The 21,450-nt window shown below is 33.7% G+C and overlaps 3 protein-coding genes and 1 pseudogene across 3 annotated transcripts; 2 read left to right on the top strand and 2 right to left on the bottom strand.

Moving 5' to 3' along the window:
- Positions 1-1,327: 1,327 nt before the first annotated feature.
- Positions 1,328-5,804, bottom strand: LOC114389578 (F-box/LRR-repeat protein 17-like). The gene is made up of 11 exons (XM_028350279.1): positions 5,169-5,804; positions 4,760-4,861; positions 4,038-4,182; positions 3,722-3,906; positions 3,176-3,280; positions 2,859-2,956; positions 2,557-2,774; positions 2,397-2,463; positions 2,195-2,280; positions 1,894-1,992; positions 1,328-1,642 (listed from the first exon to the last, which is right to left on the bottom strand). The coding sequence occupies exons 1-11, from the start codon at positions 5,768-5,770 to the stop codon at positions 1,577-1,579; spliced, it is 1,773 nt and encodes a 590-aa protein (XP_028206080.1). The 5' UTR covers positions 5,771-5,804; the 3' UTR covers positions 1,328-1,576.
- A 1,386-nt stretch (positions 5,805-7,190) lies between these two features.
- Positions 7,191-10,545, top strand: LOC114389567 (phospholipase A1-Igamma1, chloroplastic-like). The gene is made up of 3 exons (XM_028350269.1): positions 7,191-8,052; positions 8,308-8,771; positions 9,942-10,545. Exons 1-3 carry the CDS (start codon positions 7,222-7,224, stop codon positions 10,186-10,188), a joined length of 1,542 nt encoding a protein of 513 aa, XP_028206070.1. The 5' UTR covers positions 7,191-7,221; the 3' UTR covers positions 10,189-10,545.
- Positions 10,546-12,258: 1,713 nt separating this feature from the next.
- On the top strand, positions 12,259-16,291 carry LOC114389558 (phospholipase A1-Igamma1, chloroplastic-like). Its single transcript, XM_028350258.1, has 3 exons — positions 12,259-12,701; positions 13,501-14,301; positions 15,785-16,291. Exons 1-3 carry the CDS (start codon positions 12,301-12,303, stop codon positions 15,981-15,983), a joined length of 1,401 nt encoding a protein of 466 aa, XP_028206059.1. The 5' UTR covers positions 12,259-12,300; the 3' UTR covers positions 15,984-16,291.
- A 407-nt stretch (positions 16,292-16,698) lies between these two features.
- On the bottom strand, positions 16,699-18,418 carry LOC114373067 (annotated as a pseudogene).
- Between the last annotated feature and the right edge of the window lie 3,032 nt (positions 18,419-21,450).

The raw sequence follows: 21,450 nt of genomic DNA, 5'->3' as shown, positions 1-21,450 counted from the left end.
CCTAGGGATTAGTCCATGAAAAATTATTAACTCCATACAAAAAAAAAAAATACCAGCAGATTTGTGCGTCGAAAATTATTACCTACTACTCTCTTTCCGTGACCACCACAACCTCCCTTCACTACCATTTCTGCCAAATCGAACCCACTCCAGAAGAATGGATCAAGCTTAAAGGTGTGTTATGGCTTATGACTCCTATATTAAGTAAAATAAAAAATAATATGGTACGTGAAGTTCTCCCACCTAAAATACTAGTCAAACATACAATATTTAGTAGAGAAAAGAGAAGAAAAAATAGAAAAACCACAGGTTTAAGTCCTTCAATTAATAAGATCTAACAAACTAACTAATATTTGTTGATTAAAAAAAACTAATACTAATCTTTTACTTTGAATTATTTTCTTGTATTTAAGTTAGAACAATTAGTACTTTCATTAAGAGTTGGACTCCAGCAAAGACTACATAAAAGTTAAATTAAAGTGTAATGTACTAAATGATAGGTGAGTGAAGTTGTTGATGTAAGAGAAAAGGACTGCCATAAGATAAAACTTGGGACATACTAATAAGTTTCAATCTAAAACATTTTAATTCACTCTAAGATTATTTTAGCAACTAAATATTTTAGCAACATTCCTAAACTTTTTAAACATCTAATCCCAAACAAGATTAGCAATAATAACTTGCGATTCCTAATTACTATCCTCCAATATCTTCTTAGTAAGAATGTGTATCACCCTTACACTACCATCATTTGATTCTTGAACTCTTGTTAAATAATATACAATCTTTCCTATAAGACATCTTTATAACCAAAGCCCCTAAAAACTCCTATAAATTGACTTATCTTATTAACATTTTTATTTAGATTCTTTCCTATAAGATTTTTTTTAGACCCTATAAGAATATTTTCTTCTGAAAAGCTTTAAACCAACACCTCCAAATCTTCCCAAAACTTTTTTTTAGAAATGTTTCTGATTTTATAAGGACTAACAATAATTTTCAGAGCGACCGATAATTTTAAAAATTAATTTTTGAATTCAATACATTTCACATCTATATACTTTCCTTCCAATCCTTGTCCATGATAATAATCATGTCAATCTTTCCTTGTGAATCAAAGTCTAAATTGTATTTCACTCCTTAACTTTTCATGGTATTTACCACCTTCAAAGACTCTTGAAATTATATGCTATTTATCACCTTCAAAAACTTGAACTTAATCAAGCACTCAGACTAGCTTTTTTACTCCCTAATCTATCTACAAAAAAAATTATGAAGTAGGGCACGTATATTAACACTTGTATGCTATTGCCCCATACAACAAATATGTTGCCTCCATAAAAAAATATTAAATTTTATTAAAAAATGAGACAGTCATCCAAATATCATACAACAAATATGTTTAACATGAACACCTCTAATAAGAAGACAGTTCTAGGGTGCCAATTTGAGAGCCTAACTAGAAAGGCTATGACCTGTTTGGTAACTAGGGATGCATAAATGCATCTGGAATTTAAATAAGGTACGACATCGCACATGTATACATTAGACTCAGTGTTAAGAGGGAATACAAATTTCAGTCCAGAAGTACATTACAAAGCTGTCTCTCGATCCTCCTTCGTTTTTTTTCAGGTTCAGGGGACTGCAAATGAACAAAATTGAAAATAAAATCAGTGTGTGTAACAATGCAAAACATAGAACCAAGTTAAGAAAAACTATGCTGGTTCTAAATCAAGATTTTCTTTTCTGCAAGGGGGTTGAAACAAACACCAATTTTTTTTATCGACAAATGTTAATTATTAGTTTTTTGTTATTGGAGAGCTTCCTAGTAATATGCTTTTAACTTTTCCGCACAAGCCAAGAAAAGAAGTATAGTAACACATGCTATATTACCTCTTCACTGAGTAAATGTGGAACCCGGATCCTTTTGGAACCATCAGGTAGACGTTTAGAAGGTGAATGGTTTTCCATATCAGCAGAAGCATCATGGACCTGCATACAGATTAAGAATATTCTATATCAGAACCGAAGAAGCAAGGAATCAAACCAATTAGGTCAGTAAATAAGCTTATTCACAAACTGCAATTTTTCAGCACCATCTAGTTCTTCAGATCCAAAATCAATTCATGAAGCTTACATCTCACAACAAACTAATTTACTATAGAAGAATTTATTGGAAGAATTGCTTTGTTACCTGACTTTGGATGGCCCCTATTAACATATCCTGACAACCTGATGCATGAACATTTTCCAAATTGGGGCACTGGAGCAACAGTCTCCCTGAACCAGTTAATTTAATGAAAACAATCAATCTTACCATTGTAAAGGAACTCTTGAAGTGCTGAATTAAATTTTCACATGATAATTACTAAAGAACAGGAGCATGAAATGATTACCAGGATGCAAATTTGAACAAGAATTTAGATTCAGATCAATGAGTCGTGGGCAGTTCAAGTATAGGGCCTGCATATTAATCAAAAAGAAGATACAAAGATTAGAAGCATTGGAAAGAAGAGCGTAAAGGTCTTTACTCTTTAGTCTAAATATAAAACTCACATCTAAGCCAGTGCAACCCCATAAACTGAGTTTCTTTAAACGGCTATGCTTGATGATTAGCTTTTGGTTTGTAAAGTGTACATTAGCGGCAGATGTTTTCTGCAATTTGCAGTTGTTTTCATCCGCAGTTGGATTTTGCATATTAGGATCACATATGGTCATGCCACAGTCCATAATTTCAAGGTGTGGCAACTGAAACGTAGCAAATTGAATACCACCTGAATCACATAACAGCAGATTAGGAAGCAGAAGCATAGGCTAGCATGAAAGTTTTGTAGATCGGTTATGTAATAGGAGTTTACTTGAAGTCACATTAGGGCAAAGAGCAAGAAGGAGTCTTGTCAATGTATCAGGGAACACATTGCAAATCATACTAATGCCACTGTCACTAATGCCAGATCTGTGACAAAAATTTATCCATTATACATGATTTCTAAGAGATAAACAAGGAAATTAAGAAAAATGCATACTAGAAATATAAATTATTGTATTAAATTTTCCATTATATTTGCATACAGCATTGAGTTTCATATATTCTTTTCTTGGTCTCCAAGGATACTACAATTTCAAGACTCCAATGAAAATTTTGATTGCAATTAGAATGGGTACAGATACATACCCACTGAGATCAAGCAATTCAAGATTTGGATAGCTTGAGGCAATGGCAGCAACAGATGCATCAGTGATTTCGGATCCAAGAACGAGAGAAAGCATTCGCAGCCCCCTTAATTGTATTTAAACAAAACTTCAGTAAGCTCATCATAAATAAAAACGGCATTTTCACTGATTATATAAATGGCATCCCCGTGGGATTTCAGATATAAATATTGAAGTCAGGAATAGAATTAAGATTTTATTGTTTTCTAATTATTCGTGTGTGCATGTGAGGGTGTATACATACTAATATTGTGGACATGTTATTTGTTTCATTTCCTTTTGTGTGCACCAATTTTAGCGTGCAGTAGAAAATTGGAATTGATCCTACTTGATCTAATAAAATGTTTGGTGCATTCACCTGATAGTTATGAAACAATGAACTCATACAGATACAAAGTTCAAAGCATTGTAGATTGCAAACTTTGAAGGGAATAAATTTCAACATGAAGGGATGTTGTCAATGACAGCTGAAAAAGTAGAGATTAAGATGCCAAAAAAAATGACAAACCTCAACTGAGCAGCTGTAAGAGCAAGCACGGCAGAGTGTGAAAGCCATATCGAAGCTATATGTATGTTTTGCAATCTCAGACAACTTCTTCCCAAACCTTCAATCATAGTTTTGAGATCCGTACTATCATTCTCTTGGCAAGAAAACTCCAAGGAAACCTCTCTCAACTGGGGACAATTAAATACCTACAACTTAATGCATCTGTTAGCAACTAGAGTGTTCACACAGAATGAAAGCTCTACGGAATATCAATTTAGTTATTGATCACGTCATATATCATATAAGAACATAGGAGAAAAAAAAAGGCAATAATCACCATCTTAGAGAGAGAGTGCAGATCTGATAGCCAGAGTGTAGAAAGACTAGACGAACACAGGACAAAACCACCCAGGTTAGAACAACCTTCCATCTTGAGGCTTTTGAGGCTTTTTTTATCAGCAACAAATCGGCCTAATTCATCTCTGCATTTTCATAATTGAACATAAGATAAAGCTAAAAAGCAAAATACAGCATTTGGTACAAATAAGCATAGAAGAATGAACAGAAATCAGAAAACAAAGACTTCGAACTAATCTTCAAGAAATTAGTATTAGGTACAATAACTCTTAACAGAACTGTCAATATAGTTTATATAATTATCAATTTTATCCAAACAGAGAACAAAAACTATCTTCTAAAATATAAAGGACATGCAATGGGACAGAATAAAAGTTACACCCCGAGCCAATAAACACGGAGCAACAATCTATCACATGGCAATGTGCCATCAAGACTTCAAACCCATACAATCTGGTAGAGTAAGAATAACCCACATTCACCCCACAGAACAATGTCAAACACACAACCGAAATTCAGAAACTGTAGGAGGAGTAATTAAATCACTGGCATTAAATGGCCCAACTGCACAACGGTCACGTTGTGCACTTGTTTAAAATCATACCCCATTCATAAATTGCATAATCATGTACTCAATAACAGAAAAGACCTATTCTCCATAGAAACTAGGAAAAATGCTCAAAATTAAAGAGATAACAATACCCATTGATCCGAATGGTTGCAGTATCAAACGTCAAGATCTCCATACACTCGAGATTAGGGCACGAGAAGGCAATGCAAGCCAACATAGTTGAATCAAAATCACTGCAGCACAACAACAAACAGGTTAGATTCATACAAGAAAAAACACTGCAACTTAATAAATTGGCAATGCAATCCCGATTTCATTTCTAAAACATGTGCCCTAGTTGTCTACAATCGAGATTCGAGAGTAATCTCTCAAGGCATCGAAAATCCATTCAAGGGGCTAAATTCTACCACAAGATTTTCTTCTATAATCACAAATCTGAAGATTTACCACATGTTTAAGATACCACGCGATGTTGGTATCATTTTCATTTTGTCTATATCGTTGTTTTTAAAAGCATAAAATCACATATCTAGATCCTACCTCTCCATTCTAAGCGAGAGTCTCACAATCCCAGGACACTTTTGCAACATCGAGGCAACAAATCCGACAGGAACATTAGCCGGAACCCTAATTTTCAATTCCTCGGCCGCTCTCCACATCCTCTTCGCCGTATCCCTCCATCCCTTACAAACCTTCGCGGCGGACAACAGCCCCGGCGGCGGCAGCCTCCTCATCACTTCCCACAGGAGCCTAGCCGGCAGCCCGCACGCATCGGCGTCCAGATCCAGATCCGGATCGGTCTCATCGAACACATCCGAATCCACTTCTTCATCTGGTTCGGACCGATCGACAACGGGAAGACGTTCATCAAGATCGTCGAACGACAGCGCGCGACGGAGATTCGACGAAGGCTTTCGGAGACTGGGCGCGGCCGCGGAAGGGACGGAGACAACGGAGAGAGACGAATCGGGAGTTGCATCGGCGGTGGAGGCGAGGGTTTTGACGGTGCAGTTGTGGCCCTTCTTCGGGAGGCCGCAGCGGCCGCAGTTGTAACTGCCGCGCTTCTTGCCGTGCTTGGCGGCATCAGCGGCGTCTCCTCCGTGAGCGGGTGGGAGAGCGGCGGGGATGGGAGGACGATCCATAGTATGGGAGAATGGAGAAAGGGTTGAGAATGGAGGATGTGCCAAGGCAAATATAAGAACCGCGCGGGAGAGTTGGCGCGCTTTTTTTGGTGATTTCATTTTTTTTTTGTTAAATTAATTTTTTTCTCAAATTTATTTTTTAAGTTTGATTTATTTCTCTATTTTTTTAGGTGCTTAATTTGATATTCTAATTTTTAAAATTTATTTTAATTAGTGCTTTAATTTTTCTTATTCAATTTGATTATCTAATTTTTAAAATTAGTTTAATTTAATTTTGTTGTCTAAATTAATTTGAATGATCATATTTGATCATATGATCTAAATGAATTTTTGTGATGGTTTAAAATAATTATCAAATAGTTTTAAGCAATTACAAAGTGTCATTAGCTCAACTTAAATGATAAAACCAACTTAAATTGATTTAAAAAATTGAAAGATGAAATTAAATCTAAAAAAATCAAATTAAACTTCAAAAAATAAATTAGAGTAATAATAAATTAATTTAACCTCTTTTTGAATGATCCTAGTTTATATAAATATGAGTAAATACCTGATGTTAAGTTTTGACCCATAGCGAAGAGATAAAACCAATTTTAAAATAGACAGATGAAAGTAGTATCGTATGATAAGTAGGAGTATTGTAACTGTAATAAAAATAGTTTGAGAGGTATTTTTAAATATAATATTGTTTATAAAATAATTAAATAATTATCTAAATATAAAGAGTAATATTAAAATTTATGTTCTAAAAATAGTTGTGTTTGATATAAGAATTAATTTGATAAAGAGTAATATTAAAAAATAGTTTTTTAGATAGAAGAATTAATCAATTTTGATTCCACATGTTTTTACACCTAAAGTAGAACAAAAATGGAAGTTGATTGACCTATAATATAGTAGTCTTGGTTAGTTTAATTAGATAAACAGTTATTTATCATTAAATAATTTACAAGTGGTATTACAGAAGAGCATGTTTAACGGGTAATTACAGTGGACTTAATTAATTTTAACTTGTTGAGCTTTGCAATATTATATGAGATTTAAAAACTTTCAAATAAGTCTTTTTTGATGATGTACTACTAACTTAAAAATACTTTAAAATTTAAAATAAGGATTGCTGATATAAACAATGAATAAAAATTGTCTCCTTAACAATGATAAAATTGAATTAAAATTGTTTCTTAAGCATAAAAATCTCATAAGTAACTAATTTCGTTGGATAATACAAAATTATATAACACTCCAATCCAATTCTTGGGATGCTTAAACTGGCTGAAAAAAATAATAGACTCTGATTGTCATTCTGTAGTTGCAAGGAAAAGAAAAATAGAGTAAGGTGCACAACCTAGTTTTATAATTTACTACAATATTACATTATTACGAGATTGACATTTTTATATATGTATATAAATGCACCAATCGGCTTTCATTTGTGTGGTGTCATTGGAAACATGGCTGCTTCTTCTTCTTCTTCAATCTCAAACATGCTCATTATTCCCTTTTCCAAAACACACGAACCCATCAGCTTCAGCTTCCAATTACCACACTCCAAATTCCCAACATCATCACCTCTCACACGAACGCAACAAAAGTCAATGAAACTCGTCACACGTGACAACTCCTCACCCACCATCGGTGAGCTCGTGCGAGAACAAGAACAAACAACAACGCACCACAACTACAAGCCCAAGTTAGAGGAACACCTAGAGCGACTCCCGGAAGAGTGGCGCCAAATCCACGGCGAGAGCGACTGGGCCGGGCTTCTGGAGCCCATGGACCCACTTTTGCGGTCGGAGGTGATCCGCTACGGCGAGATGGCCCAGGCCTGCTACGACGCCTTCGACTTCGACCCGTTCTCAAAGTACTGCGGCAGCTGCAGGTTCACGCGCCGCAGCTTCTTCTCCTCCCTCGAAATGCCCCACCACCTCGGCTACGCCGTCACGCGCTACCTCTACGCCACCGCCAACATCAACCTCCCCAACTTCTTCAAGCACTCCCGCTGGTCCAAGATGTGGAGCAAGCACGCCAACTGGGCCGGATACGTCGCCGTTTCCGACGACGCCACCACCAAACTCCTCGGCCGCAGAGACATCACCATCGCGTTCCGCGGCACCGTCACGCGCCTCGAGTGGGTTGCGGATCTCATGGATTTCCTCAAACCAATCTCATCCAACGGCATCCCCTGCCCCGATCACACCGTCAAGGTCGAATCAGGGTTCTTAGATCTCTACACGGACAAAGAAGAGAGTTGCGGTTATGCCAAATACTCCGCAAGAGAACAGGTCCACTGCGAGAAAGATATACTATTAAAACATTATTTTGAACACTTATTCAATAAATTTTATAATTTATTTAATGATTTTTTCATCGGATTTTATAATTTAACCTCCTTAATAATTTGAATTTGAAGCGTGCTTAAAACATATTTCATTTAACAAATCTTTTATTATGTAACATTTCTCTAATACTACTTTGTGTGTCTTTGTTTCTTTTCGTCTTATTATCGCATTGTAAATCTTATAGTATATATGTAACAGGTTTTATCGGAGGTGAAGAGATTGTTGGAGATTTACAATAAGGAGGAAGTGAGCGTTACGATAACGGGGCATAGTTTGGGAAGCGCGTTGGCGATTTTGAGCGCTTACGATATTGTGGAGACGGGGGTGAACGTTATGAGGGATAGTAGGGGTGTGGCGGTTACGGTGATGTCGTTTTCGGGGCCGAGGGTGGGGAACGTGAGGTTTAAGGAGAGGTTGGAGGGGCTCGGGGTGAAGGTGTTGAGAGTGGTGAATGTGCATGACGTGGTGCCTAAGGCGCCGGGGGTTGTGTTTAACGAGCACTTGCCGGCGGCGGTGATGAAGGTGGCGGAGGGGCTGCCGTGGAGCTACTGGCACGTTGGGGTGGAGCTGGCATTGGACCACAAGAAGTCTCCGTTTCTGAACCCCAATGCTGATGCTGTCTCTGCGCATAACTTGGAGGCTCTTCTTCATCTGCTTGACGGGTCAGTTTCAAGAATCTCTGCTATGCTTGCTTGCTAGTACTATTTTCGTGAGCTAGGCTATTTAAGAATTGAATAATTATGATATTCGTATCCTTAATTTCATTTTTTTTGCGAGTTATTATAGATACGTCATGCAACGCAATCTCATTTGAAAGATTTTTGCGATTAGTGTTGAAATTTTAGCGTCTAATGGTTATGGTCTTTTTATTTTAATTAAATAATCTAGGTCATTACAGATGAAAAAGTCGCGTTCAGTTTGTCCGAACATTCAATGGATTATTAATTTTTGGGCATGCATATGGTGTTGGTAATTATTGCCCCAAATTTAAGTTCCTATATTGATTGGGAGATCATCATTCATCAGATCATGTGAGTCATATATATATTATAAGCCGTGTTATTGGTGAGAATTCGAACTACTAATATTTTCTAATTAAACATGTTTGTTGACAAACTGACAATATTATATTGGTTGAAATTATAAATTACATTTAAATCAAATCAAAACTAAACCGTGTTATTTGGATTACATTTTGTAAGAAATAAAAAAAATTGCATTATTCCTATTCAAAACTTTTGTTGTCGGGTCCACATGCATGGTACTTGCAAGAAGTTGTCCTTGGGAAGGCCAGGAAGTCCCTGATGACTGATGAGTATAGTTGGCAATCGGATCAACCCAACTCAAACTCAATAAATAGCTCGTAAAGTTTGATATAAAAGTAGCCCACATGTTTTTCAAGAAGATTAAATAATAATATACTATTAATTAGTTGTAACTTCTGTCACTATTAGGCGAGAAAGGGATAGATTGTAGTATGCATTGATTATTTTAAGCATGCAACTCATCATGATATATGAGCAACCTAATACTATAATGCTAGTTACACTTATAAAAAGATGGTCATTTCGTGGATGGAAAGGGATAGATAGTTAATTATTATAAGGACTCAATATTTTATATTTTTAATTAATTAGTCACGCATGCATCATCATCTTGTGTTCATTGATAATATAATAGATATAATGGTACAATCCAATAGACATGTAGAAGATAAGAATGGGACATGCAATGCATCATAAATTATTAACTGGTGCCATGCATGGGATTTCATTATTCAAGTACTTTACCTAGGCCTTCATAATTTGCTTGATGATGCTTAATAATATTAGATACCATGGAAAGGGTGAAAGGTTCGTGCTAGCGAGTGGTAGGGATCCTGCTCTGGTGAACAAGGGATGTGATTTCCTGAAAGACCATTACTTGATTCCACCAAACTGGAGGCAAGATGCGAACAAGGGCATGATCAGAAGCAATAATGGACGCTGGATGCAACCTGAGCGACCAAAGCTTGAAGATCACCCTGAAGATATGCATCACCATCTCACCCTACTGGGTCTGGCTTCATCTGATATATGAATTAATATCGAAGAAGGAGAGTACATGAGTGTTTACAGTTATTGGACGGAGAGAAATCTATAGAGCTTGCCAGGGCAAATTAAGCTGCTACTAAGACCTGGATTAATTTATCAGTGAAACATAATTTGTGCATGGCTGCATGGATCCTGACCAAAATAATCATGTGGCCGGATAAAGTTATAATAGTCATCTTTATTAGTGTTTTTCTCCAACGCCTTCGCATTTCACGGGCATGTATAAGCAATGTGATGTCATAAAAAGTTAAATAGTACAATTACTCATTTTATCTTTACAGTTGTACATATTAAATTATATTTTTTTAGACTCTGCACTTAAAATTATTTGTTTTAGATCTAAGAATGTTCGTTTTTAGTTTTTGTTATGGATTAAATAATCTTTGGATCCTTATAAAATTTAGGGTTATTTTTTTATTTTAATTCTTGAAAGATTTTTGTTTCAATTTTAATTCTTTAAAGATTTTGTTTTACTTAGTTTTTTTATTAAATAATAACGGTAAATGATTACATAATTATAATAGTGATATTAACATTTCATCAACTTGTTACATCGTTAAAAAGGATCATTATAATTTTTTTTGTCAACTTTACATATTTTTAAATTCTCATTTTGTTCAAAGCGTTCATGATGTCAAACTAATTCTTACAAAAAATCTGAAAATACATTTATAAGATTAAAAAAAATAAAGAACTAAAGTAAGGAAATAAAATATTAATTAAGTCTTTTTTACTTTGCCTTGACTTTTATTCTTTAATACAAATTAGAATACTTATTGGTATCATCCTTGGTGGATCACATGTCTACTCTCTTGCTACTAGACAAAGTAACTGACTAATTAAGGGTTGTTTGAGAAAATAAGTTAGTTAAGTGTTTGATGAACATATATTTATTATATAAGTAATTATATATATAAGTTAATTTCATAATCAAACAAGAATATAGTTAAATTTTTCATATAAGTTGTAAGTTATTCTCATGAGTTCTTGTTAAGCGTTCTTTTGATTGTTAAACAAAAATAATTGATTTTTATTAAAATACGCTAATTGATATCTTGTTAAGCGTTCTTTTGTGTTCTCTCCATCTGTTTTCAAACTATTGCAATGTAATCTTCTTGTCATAGTCATTGTATAGTTTAAAAGTTGGCCTTCCATCAAGCCGTTTATCCATTACCTTCAAATTTAATAGTTCCATGGAGTAATATTACTCTAATTCTTCCACCCGTTTGATGGATACCATACACCTGTCGGTGACATTAATTAAGTAAATTTGGTAGAATCTGATTTCGAGGAACATCAAAAATAAAATTGTAAAAAGATGTTAAGTCTAACTTTTTTTGGAGGTTTGAAGGAGTATTTTCAGAAGATCAGAGGTGCAAAGGTGAAAGTCCTAAAGTATTGTCTTCATCAAAATCTATCTACAAGAAATTATGTTGAAGACATTGAATATCATCAAATTAGTACATTTTCGAAGGGAGTAAATTTTTCAGATCAGAAATGTACTCGATACCAATTCTAACGGTTATTTACTACAAAATGAAACTCTGAAGACATGTGACAAAAATATACATAAGAAGTTAGGAATCAATATAATATGCAACTTCATAGCTGAGAACATGTGACGATACTTTTCCTATTTTATTACATATTTGCCACGTTGAGCCATTTTGCATGCACATTAATTTACATTGAAAGCATGTGTGCCTGGCTATAGTTTAAAATTTGGCCTTCCATCAAGCTGTTTATCCATCATCTTCAAATTTAATAGTTTTCCAGAACCCACTCGTTAATTTGGTGGATGGTATGCACCTTTTTGTGACACGTTGGGGGTGGAGCTGGCATGCTGATGCTGTCTCTGCTCATAATTTGGTGGATGGTATACATCTTTTCACAACCTTTTTTTCTTTTATTCTTTTGTGCACGTGTTATGTATGAATATTGCTATGCTTGCTTGCTATATACTCCATTTTCTTGCATGCAACTACCAATTACGTAAGGTCGTCTTTATTATGGAGTATATATATATATATACCTACGAGACTTCATTTTTAATTAAGTTATAATATATCCAATACATTGTTATACTATCGACGACATTATGGCTGCTTCATTCTCAAGCATGCTCATTATTCCCTCTTCCAAAATAAGCTACGAAGCTAGCTTGGGAGGATTAAGCTTCCACAACTTCCTAACAGCAAAATCACCACCTCTGAAGCGAAACCAAAAGTCAATAAAAGTTGTTACACGCGATAACCACTCACCCCTGGTCGACGACCTCATGATAGAAGTACAAGAACATGAACATGAACATGCAACGCTGCATCAGAAAGATCTCTCAGAAATGTGGCGCCAAATCCACGGTGAGAAGAACTGGGAAGGGCTTCTAGAGCCCATGGACCCTCTTTTGAGGTCGGAGGTGATCCGCTACGGCGAGCTGGCGCAGGCCTGCCACGACGCCTTCGACTACGAGCCATTCTCTAGGTACTGCGGCACATGCAGGTTCGATAAAGCTAAACATACATATTCTCTCTCTTCTATTTCATTTTTTCTTCATCTGTTAGGCAAATGTTTGATAACCCCACACAATAGTATTCTAGTGAGAGAGAGAGAAAAAAAAAGTCGTTTATAGTGTGATGGAAAGAGAGATGAAAAAAAAAAGGAGGTGTTTAAAATTAGGAGTTCATATATCACTATTGTTATCATATCAATTGGATTTTTTTAAAATATTTGATTGACATCTAACAAGTTGTTATCCAATATCTAAGGGGAGACAAAAATATGACTATGATAGAATTTATGATTTCATAAGACAAAAATATGACTATGATAGAATTTATGATTTCATAAGTAAAGAGTTATAATAAGTTACATATATCTCTCAATATAAAATTTAAGAAAATTATATATATATATTTTTTTTAGGTTTAAAAAAATTATACACCATTTGTTTATTTTTAAAACTTACATAATTTTTTAAATGTTGTATATGTATTTGATAAAAATAAATAAAGTGAGTTGATAATCTTGATTAAAAAATAATTTAAAAAATAAGTTTTGAGTGGGATACTCGAAATATATTAAAGTATTTTTTAATCAAAATTATTAATATAAATAATTTGTTATCATTAAATGTTTATATAATATTTAAAAAGTTTGTGTAAGTTCTAAATACAAAAATAAAAACATGTATAATTTGCTTTAAATCCAGGAAAACACGAGTAACTTATTCTTACTTTTTTTTTCTATATCTCTTATTTCCATCTAAAACTAGGGTATGTTTATCACTACTCTCGTGCAGGTTCGAGGAGGAGAAGTTCTTCTCCTCCCTGGGCATGACCCATCACGGATACAAGGTGACGCGCTACATCCACCTCACGGCCAACACCGACTTCCTCCTAAAGTGGTTGATTCACTCAAAGTGGCCAACGGCGATGGGGAGCAAGGTGAACTGGGGCGGATATGTGGCAGTTTCGAACGACGACACGAGTCGCTGCCTCGGGAGAAGAGACATCGTGATTGCATGGCGGGGGACGACCACACACCTGGAAGGGGAGAAGGACCTCAGGTCTAGCCTCACACCTGTATCATCCAAGGGCATCCCGTGCCACGATGATGGGGTTAAGGTCGACAATGGGTTCTTAGATATGTACACGGGTAAAGATGAGACATCAGAATACTGCCAGCACTCGGCGAGAGATCACGTTCTAAGGGAGGTGAAGCGGTTGATGGACATGTATAGTGAGGAGGAAGTGAGCATTACGGTGACGGGGCATAGTCTGGGGAGTGCTTTGGCGATTTTGAGCGCTTATGATATTGTCGAAAAGGGGTTGGACAGGGGTGTGCCGGTTTCGGTGATGTCGTTTTCTGGTCCCGCGGTTGGGAACAAGTCTTTTCATAAAAGGTTGAAGAAGCTTGGGATAAAGGTGTTGAGGGTGATCAACGCGAATGATTGGGTGCCCTGGTTTTCTCTTTGGTTGCCTCCTTTTCAATACTACCATGTTGGAGTGGAACTCAAGTTGGACAACAACAAATCACCGTTTTTGAAACACGATGTAGACTGTGCCCATAACTTGGAGGTTCTTCTGCATTTGCTCGACGGGTTAGTTTCATTTGTTTCTTGGTTACTCTACTCTCAACCCTTGTATAACTAAAAAAATGTCCTTGTATCTTTAACTTAAATATAAATATATTTAATTAATCTCATCATATTTAATAATATTATTCTTAAAACACTCTTCATTTAATTTTATTTTTTATATAAGAACTTTATTTTATTCTTAATATAAAATTTCAATGAAACACATTTTAAAAATGATCTTATTTTTTACTTCAAATTTATAAAATTAAATAGTTTCAACTAACTTTCATAATTTTTGTTTATAAATAAGTCTAGAAGTACTAAAGAGTATCTCCAATAAATGATATTGCAAGAAGATCTTAGTCTTAAAATATAATTTTGTTAAGATTTATTATTAGAGTATGATGTTCCATTTTCACATAAAAATCTTATTGTTGTAGAAGAAATGTCAAAATTTAAACCCATTTACGAACAAAAAATGATTTTATACTCTCTCCCTCTCCATAAAATTGATCTATTCTTGTATGACATACAAAAAGTAGTTTAAAATCTCAAGATGAGATTTATTATTGAAGTAAAAAATAGAAAAGATCTTGAAAGTGATATCACATTATAGGTTCATCACAAAGTAGATAATATCTCAAAATGATATCTTCTATTGAAGATGCTCACTACATTTGTCACTGAATATAAGATTATTTTAACAAATTCACATTATTCAAGAAAATTTATTAATTTAGTTAATAATATTAAATTTGATAGTAATTATTATTATTTTTTCAAAATTATCATTAAAACTATTGGACTCATCATCTCTCTTTTTTTACTTAATTATTTTCTACCTTATTAATTAATGTATGTTAATCTTCTTCTCTAGTTATTATAACAAAGAGAATGTATTTACTTTTTTAATGACTTAAATATGCTTTTGGTTCTTGTAAGTTAATATTTTTTATTTTTGGTCCTTATAAATTTATATTTTTATTTTAGTCCTTGCAAGTTATAAGTTGATATTTTTTCAATTTTGATCCCTGTAAGTTTTTTTTTGTGTGTATATTTTTAGTCTTTGTAAGTTTGTGATTTTTCAATTTTAATCCATTTAAGATTTTAATTTTTTTATTTATAGTTTCTTTAAGTTTGTGCTTATAAAGATCAAAATTAAAAAAATATAAATGTATAGAGACAAAAAATAAAAATAAAATACCTTAAAGGGACTAAAATTGAAAAAATAAAATATAAACTTATAGAAGTAAAAAACATATTTAAATTTTTTTTTAATTCATAACCTATAATTTAATACGTAACGTAGCTAATAATATATATATATATATATATATATATATATATATATATATATATATATATATATATATATATATATATATATATATATATATATATATATATATATATATATATATATATTAGTGGAGTTTTCAATTACTAATTAGGCATGAAATTAATTAATTTTTGGCTTGGCTACACCTACACCTCATGCATGCAGATACCATGGAGAGCGGGGGGAATTCATGCTAGCGAGTGATAGGGATCATGCTCTGGTGAACAAGGGAGGTGATTTCCTGAAAGAAAGTTACTTGGTTCCACCAAACTGGTGGCAAGATGAAAACAAGGGCTTGAAGAGGAGCTCAGATGGACGCTGGGTACAGCCTGAGCGAACAATTGAGGTCGACGGTTACCCTTAAGATATGCATGCAGCATCACCTTCTCACCCAACTGGGTCTCCATCTTTTTCATTTGATATATATATATATATATATGAATTAATTAATATATATTATTGGAGGAGGAGAATGCATGTGTGTTGCAGTTATTATAGTACTATATATTGATATACAAGTGTGTAAGGATTATTATTATGCATGTTTATGGTAAGGGTTGCCGCCTTTATGTTCTGTTTTTTGCGTATACATGCACGCTAGCTGCTTATGCCTTGTTGGTAATGGATGTTAACGTTTATTTATATCACCTTATTAATTAGGCATATGCCTTATATGTGCTTAATTAGGTGATGATACTGTGATAGTACGTATAAGTTTTCAATTCAATAAAATTTTCACTTATCCAAAAAATAATAAAAGTATAAGGATTCTGTAATTAGCTAGCTAGATCTACAAGGTTTTAAAATACGTATTTCTCGGCCCAAGATTGCGTATTCAGTTTTATCGCTCTTAATTGGTTTAGAGTTATTGGAGTTTAACTGAATATATTCTTAGAAAAATGTGTGGTTGTATCTTGAAAGCTTAAAAATGAGATTTCACTATATTTATAATGTTCATTTTTTCTAGGGAGCTAAAGCTGTTTTTGGAATCTGTAATGTGTTTAGATGTTAAATAGGAGAAATTATTAAGTCCCATTAATTTTTTTCTCATTAACTACAAAGTATGAGTATGTATCATATAAAAAGATTGATCAAGACTATAACTTGTCATCAAAGAATAATAGTACAAAAATTTGCACAATTTCAGGAGCATCTTCTCCACACATATGCAAACCTAGAACTTCATTTGTTTTTGCACAGACTACTAATTTCATAAAAACCCGGTCTGGAAGCCCAGAGAGAGTAGCTTTCAGCGGCCTAAAATTTGCAGTGAAGATGTCAATATCTCCATATTGTTGTACGGCCTGTGCAAATCACCAAAATGTTAGCAAAACATTCATCTGTACAATTCATTAAAATATTCAGAAGACCATTCGAAAGCATTAGAACCGGACACTGCATAATTCTCTCACCTGTTCCTCAGTAAGACCAACTTGTCCAATTGGTGGTTGAGAAAATACAGCAGAAGGAACAGCTCTAGATAATAAGGAATATAACAGAATCAGTTGGGAGGCTATGAATTACTAAAACACAGCAGAGAAGCTACGATGAGTTCCATCAAATTTCATGGGCATGTTCCGGAATATGAGTGATTGTTAACGTTGGGGAAACAGAAAGGTAGAACATAAATATATGCACTAACAAATGATTAAAGAGATGATTTACTAGCAACACAGTTTGACACTTTTTCAACAGTTTCTGTATTATTGAATACTGGGTGCAATCCTATATGGATCCCAGTATCATTATACAAAACCTAATAAGCAATCCTTATTGTCACAGGATAACTTTTTCCCCCTATCAGTTCTTTTACAAATTGATAATCAATTATATTTGTTTAAGAAACCCGTCTGTACTCCAGCTTAATGCAAAATAAAAAGTTAAAAATAAACTTTAGTTCAGCATGATGCATTATGTATATATATATATTTTTTTTTGCTCGGCATTATGTATATAATACCTATAATCAGGTTTTTTGGGTTATCCTGAAACAGCGTTTTTACTAATGCTTCTCCCTCCATCAAAGCAACTGGGGTGAGATTTATCCTGTTTGTAACATCTCCAACTGCCCAAATTGAAGAAACTGATGTTTGAGAGTATTCATCAACCTGGGTTGAAGAAGAGTTTTAGGAAGTATAAGTGAGACAAAGATCATATGAATATATATTAAATAGAACCAGTGATAAGCTTAAACTACCTCTATAGCTCCATCTTTAGCTAGTTTCACTCCAACAGACTCCAGGCCTATGTTCTGCAGTGAAATTGCAGTTCATAAATATATTCACTATGTTTTTATCTCTTTCTGTTCTATGTATATAAATAAGAAGACGGTTGCAAAGGAGAAATTTAACCAAATATTTTATGAATACGCAACCCTTTAGGAAACTGCACCAAATAAGAAGCATGTGCAAAATCCACCAGAGTTCAAAAGTTTCCAACCTTTTATAAATACAGAAATTAGCATGTGGAATCAACACAGAATTATTCAAAGATAATTAAGCATGCAACTGAAATTATAATGTTTGAGGAGAGACATTTTAAGTGAAAGTGAGCTTAGGGAAGATATTGGCACTTAATAGAATAAATAAGACAATAAATAAAAAAACTATTCCTATTAATCTATTTAATAATGTAAAATGTTAACATGATTTTTCAATTGACCGTGCAGTTGTGGCCCTTCTTCGGGAGGCCGCAGCGGCCGCAGTTGTAACTGCCGCGCTTCTTGCCACACTTGGCGGCATCAGCGGCGTCTCTTCCGTGAGCGGGTGGGAGAGCGGCGGGGATGGGAGGATGATCCATAGAATGGGATAATGGAGGATGTGCCAAGGCAAATATAAGAATCGCGCGGGAGAGTTGGCACGCTTTTTTTGTGTCAATAGTAACACATTCGTTAACATCAGTTTTTTTACAGAAAACCGATATTAACTTTCAACAGTAACACATTCGTTAACATCGATTTTTTGTAAAAACCGATGTTAACATTCAACATTAATATACATTTTTTGGGTGTAATTCATATTAGCAACATCGGTTATTTATATAATCGATGTTGGTAATTTTACGTTAACATCGTATATTAATGTTGAATGTTAACATCGGTTTTTTCATAAAACCGATGTTAACTTTCAACAGTAACACATTCGTTAACATCGATTTTTTGTAAAAACCGATGTTAACATTCAACATTAATATACATTTTTTGAGTGTAATTCATATTAGCAACATCGGTTATTTATATAATCGATGTTGGTAATTTTACGTTAACATCGGTTTTTAAAAAACCGATGTTAACGATAATACTATCAATGTCGGTACTTTCAACATCAGTTCAAAATAAATAACCGATGTAGAAGTCATAAATAACGATAATACTATCAATGGATTATTAATTTCTGGGCATGCATATGGTGTTGGTAATTATTGCCCCTAATTTAAGTTCCTATATTGATTGGGAGATCATCATTCATCAGATCATGTGAGTCATATATATATATATATATATATATATATATATATATATATTATAAGCCGTGTTATATTGGTGAGAATTCGAACTACTAATATTTTCTAATTAAACATGTTTGTTGACAAACTGACAATATTATATTGGTTGAAATATATTACATTTAAATCAAACTGGATTACATTTTGTAAGAAATAAAAAAAAATTGCATTATTCCTATTCAAAACTTTTGTTGTCGGGTCCACATGCAATGGTACTTGCAAGAAGTTGTCCTTGGGAAGGCCAGGAAGTCCCTGGTGACTGATGAGTATAGTTGGCAATCGGATCAATCCAACTCAAACTCAATAAATAGCTCGTAAAGTTTGATATAAAAGTAGCCCGCATGTTTTCAAGAAGATTAAATAATAATATACTATTAATTAGTTGTAACTTCTGTCACTATTAGGCGAGAAAGGGGTAGATAGTAGTATGCATTGATTATTTTAAGCATGCAACTCATCATGATATATGAACAACCTAATACTATAATGCTAGTTACACTTATAAAAAGATGGCCATTTCGTGGATGGAAAGGGATAGATAGTTAATTATTATAAGGACTCAATATTTTTAATTTTTAATTAATTAGTCACGCATGCGTCATCATCTTGTGTTCATAGATAATATAATAGATATAATGGTACAGTACAATAGATATGTAGAAGATAAGAATGGGACATGCAATGCATCATAAATTATTAACTGGTGCCATGCATGGGATTTCATTATTCAAGTACTTTACCTAGGCCTTCATAATTTGCTTGATGATGCTTAATAATATTAGATACCATGGAAAGGGTGAAAGGTTCGTGCTAGAGAGTGGTAGGGATCCTGCTCTGGTGAACAAGGGATGTGATTTCCTGAAAGACCATTACTTGATTCCACCAAACTGGAGGCAAGATGCAAACACGGGCATGATCAGAAGCAATATTGATGGACGCTGGATGCAACCTGAGCGACCAAAGCTTGAAGATCACCCTGAAGACATGCATCACCATCTCACCCTACTGGGTCTGGCTTCATCTGATATATGAATTAATATCGAAGAAGGAGAGTACATGTGTGTTTACAGTTATTGGACGGAGAGAAATCTATAGAGCTTGCCAGGGCAAATTAAGCTGCTACTAAGACCTGGATTAATTTATCAGTGAAACATAATTTGTGCATGGCTGCATGGATCCTGACCAAAATAATCATGTGACTGGATAAAGTTATAATAGTCATTTTTATTAGTGTTTTTCTCCAATACCTTCGCATTTCACGGGCATGGATTCCCTCCCATATACATATATTTAATTTAATTTAATGGCATTTTTATTAGTGTTTTGTTTCAATTTAAATTCTTTAAAAAATTTGTTTTACTTAGTTTTTTTATTAAATAATAACGGTAAATGATTACATAATTATAATAGTGATATTAACATTTCATCAACTTGTTACATCGTTAAAAAGGATCATTATATTTTTTTGTCAACTTTACATATTTTTAAATTCTCATTTTGTTCAAAGCGTTCATGATGTCAAACTAATTCTTACAAAAAATCTGAAAATACATTTATAAGATTAAAAAAATAAAGAACTAAAGTAAGGAAATAAAATATTATTTAAGTCTTTTTTACTTTGCCTTGACTTTTATTCTTTAAAACAAATTAGAATACTTATTGGTATCATCCTTGGTGGATCACATGTCTACTCTCTATTTATTTGGTATTAGACAAAGTAACTGACTAATTAAGGTTGTTTGAGAAAATAAGTTAGTGAAGTGTTTGATGAATAAATATTTATTATATAAGTAATTATATATATAAGTTAATTTCATAATCAAACAAGAATATAGTTAAATTCTTTCATATAAGTTGTAAGTTATTCTCATGAGTTCTTGTTAAGCGTTCTTTTGATTGTTAAACAAAAATAATTGATTTTTATTAAAATACGCTAATTGATATCTTGTTAAGCGTTCTTTTGTGTTCTCTCCATCTGTTTCAAACTATTGCAATGTAATCTTCTTGTCATAGTCATTGTATAGTTTAAAAGTTGGCCTTCCATCAAACCGTTTATCCATTACCTTCAAATTTAATAGTTCCATGGAGTAACATTACTCTAATTCTTCCACCCGTGTGATGGATAGCATACACCTGTCGGTGACATTAATTAAGTAAATTTGGTAGAATCTGATTTCGAGGAACATCAAAAATAAATTTGTAAAAAAATGTTAAGTCTAACTTTTTTTGGAGGTTTGAAGGAGTATTTTAAGAAGATCAGAGGTGCAAAGGTGAAAGTCCTAAAGTAATGTCTTCATCAAAATCTATCTACAAGAAATAATGTTGAA

Source organism: Glycine soja, chromosome 2 (genome assembly GCF_004193775.1).
Source record: "Glycine soja cultivar W05 chromosome 2, ASM419377v2, whole genome shotgun sequence".
Classification (NCBI taxonomy): Eukaryota; Viridiplantae; Streptophyta; class Magnoliopsida; order Fabales; family Fabaceae; genus Glycine; species Glycine soja.
This window is presented reverse-complemented; position numbering and strand designations above follow the sequence as displayed.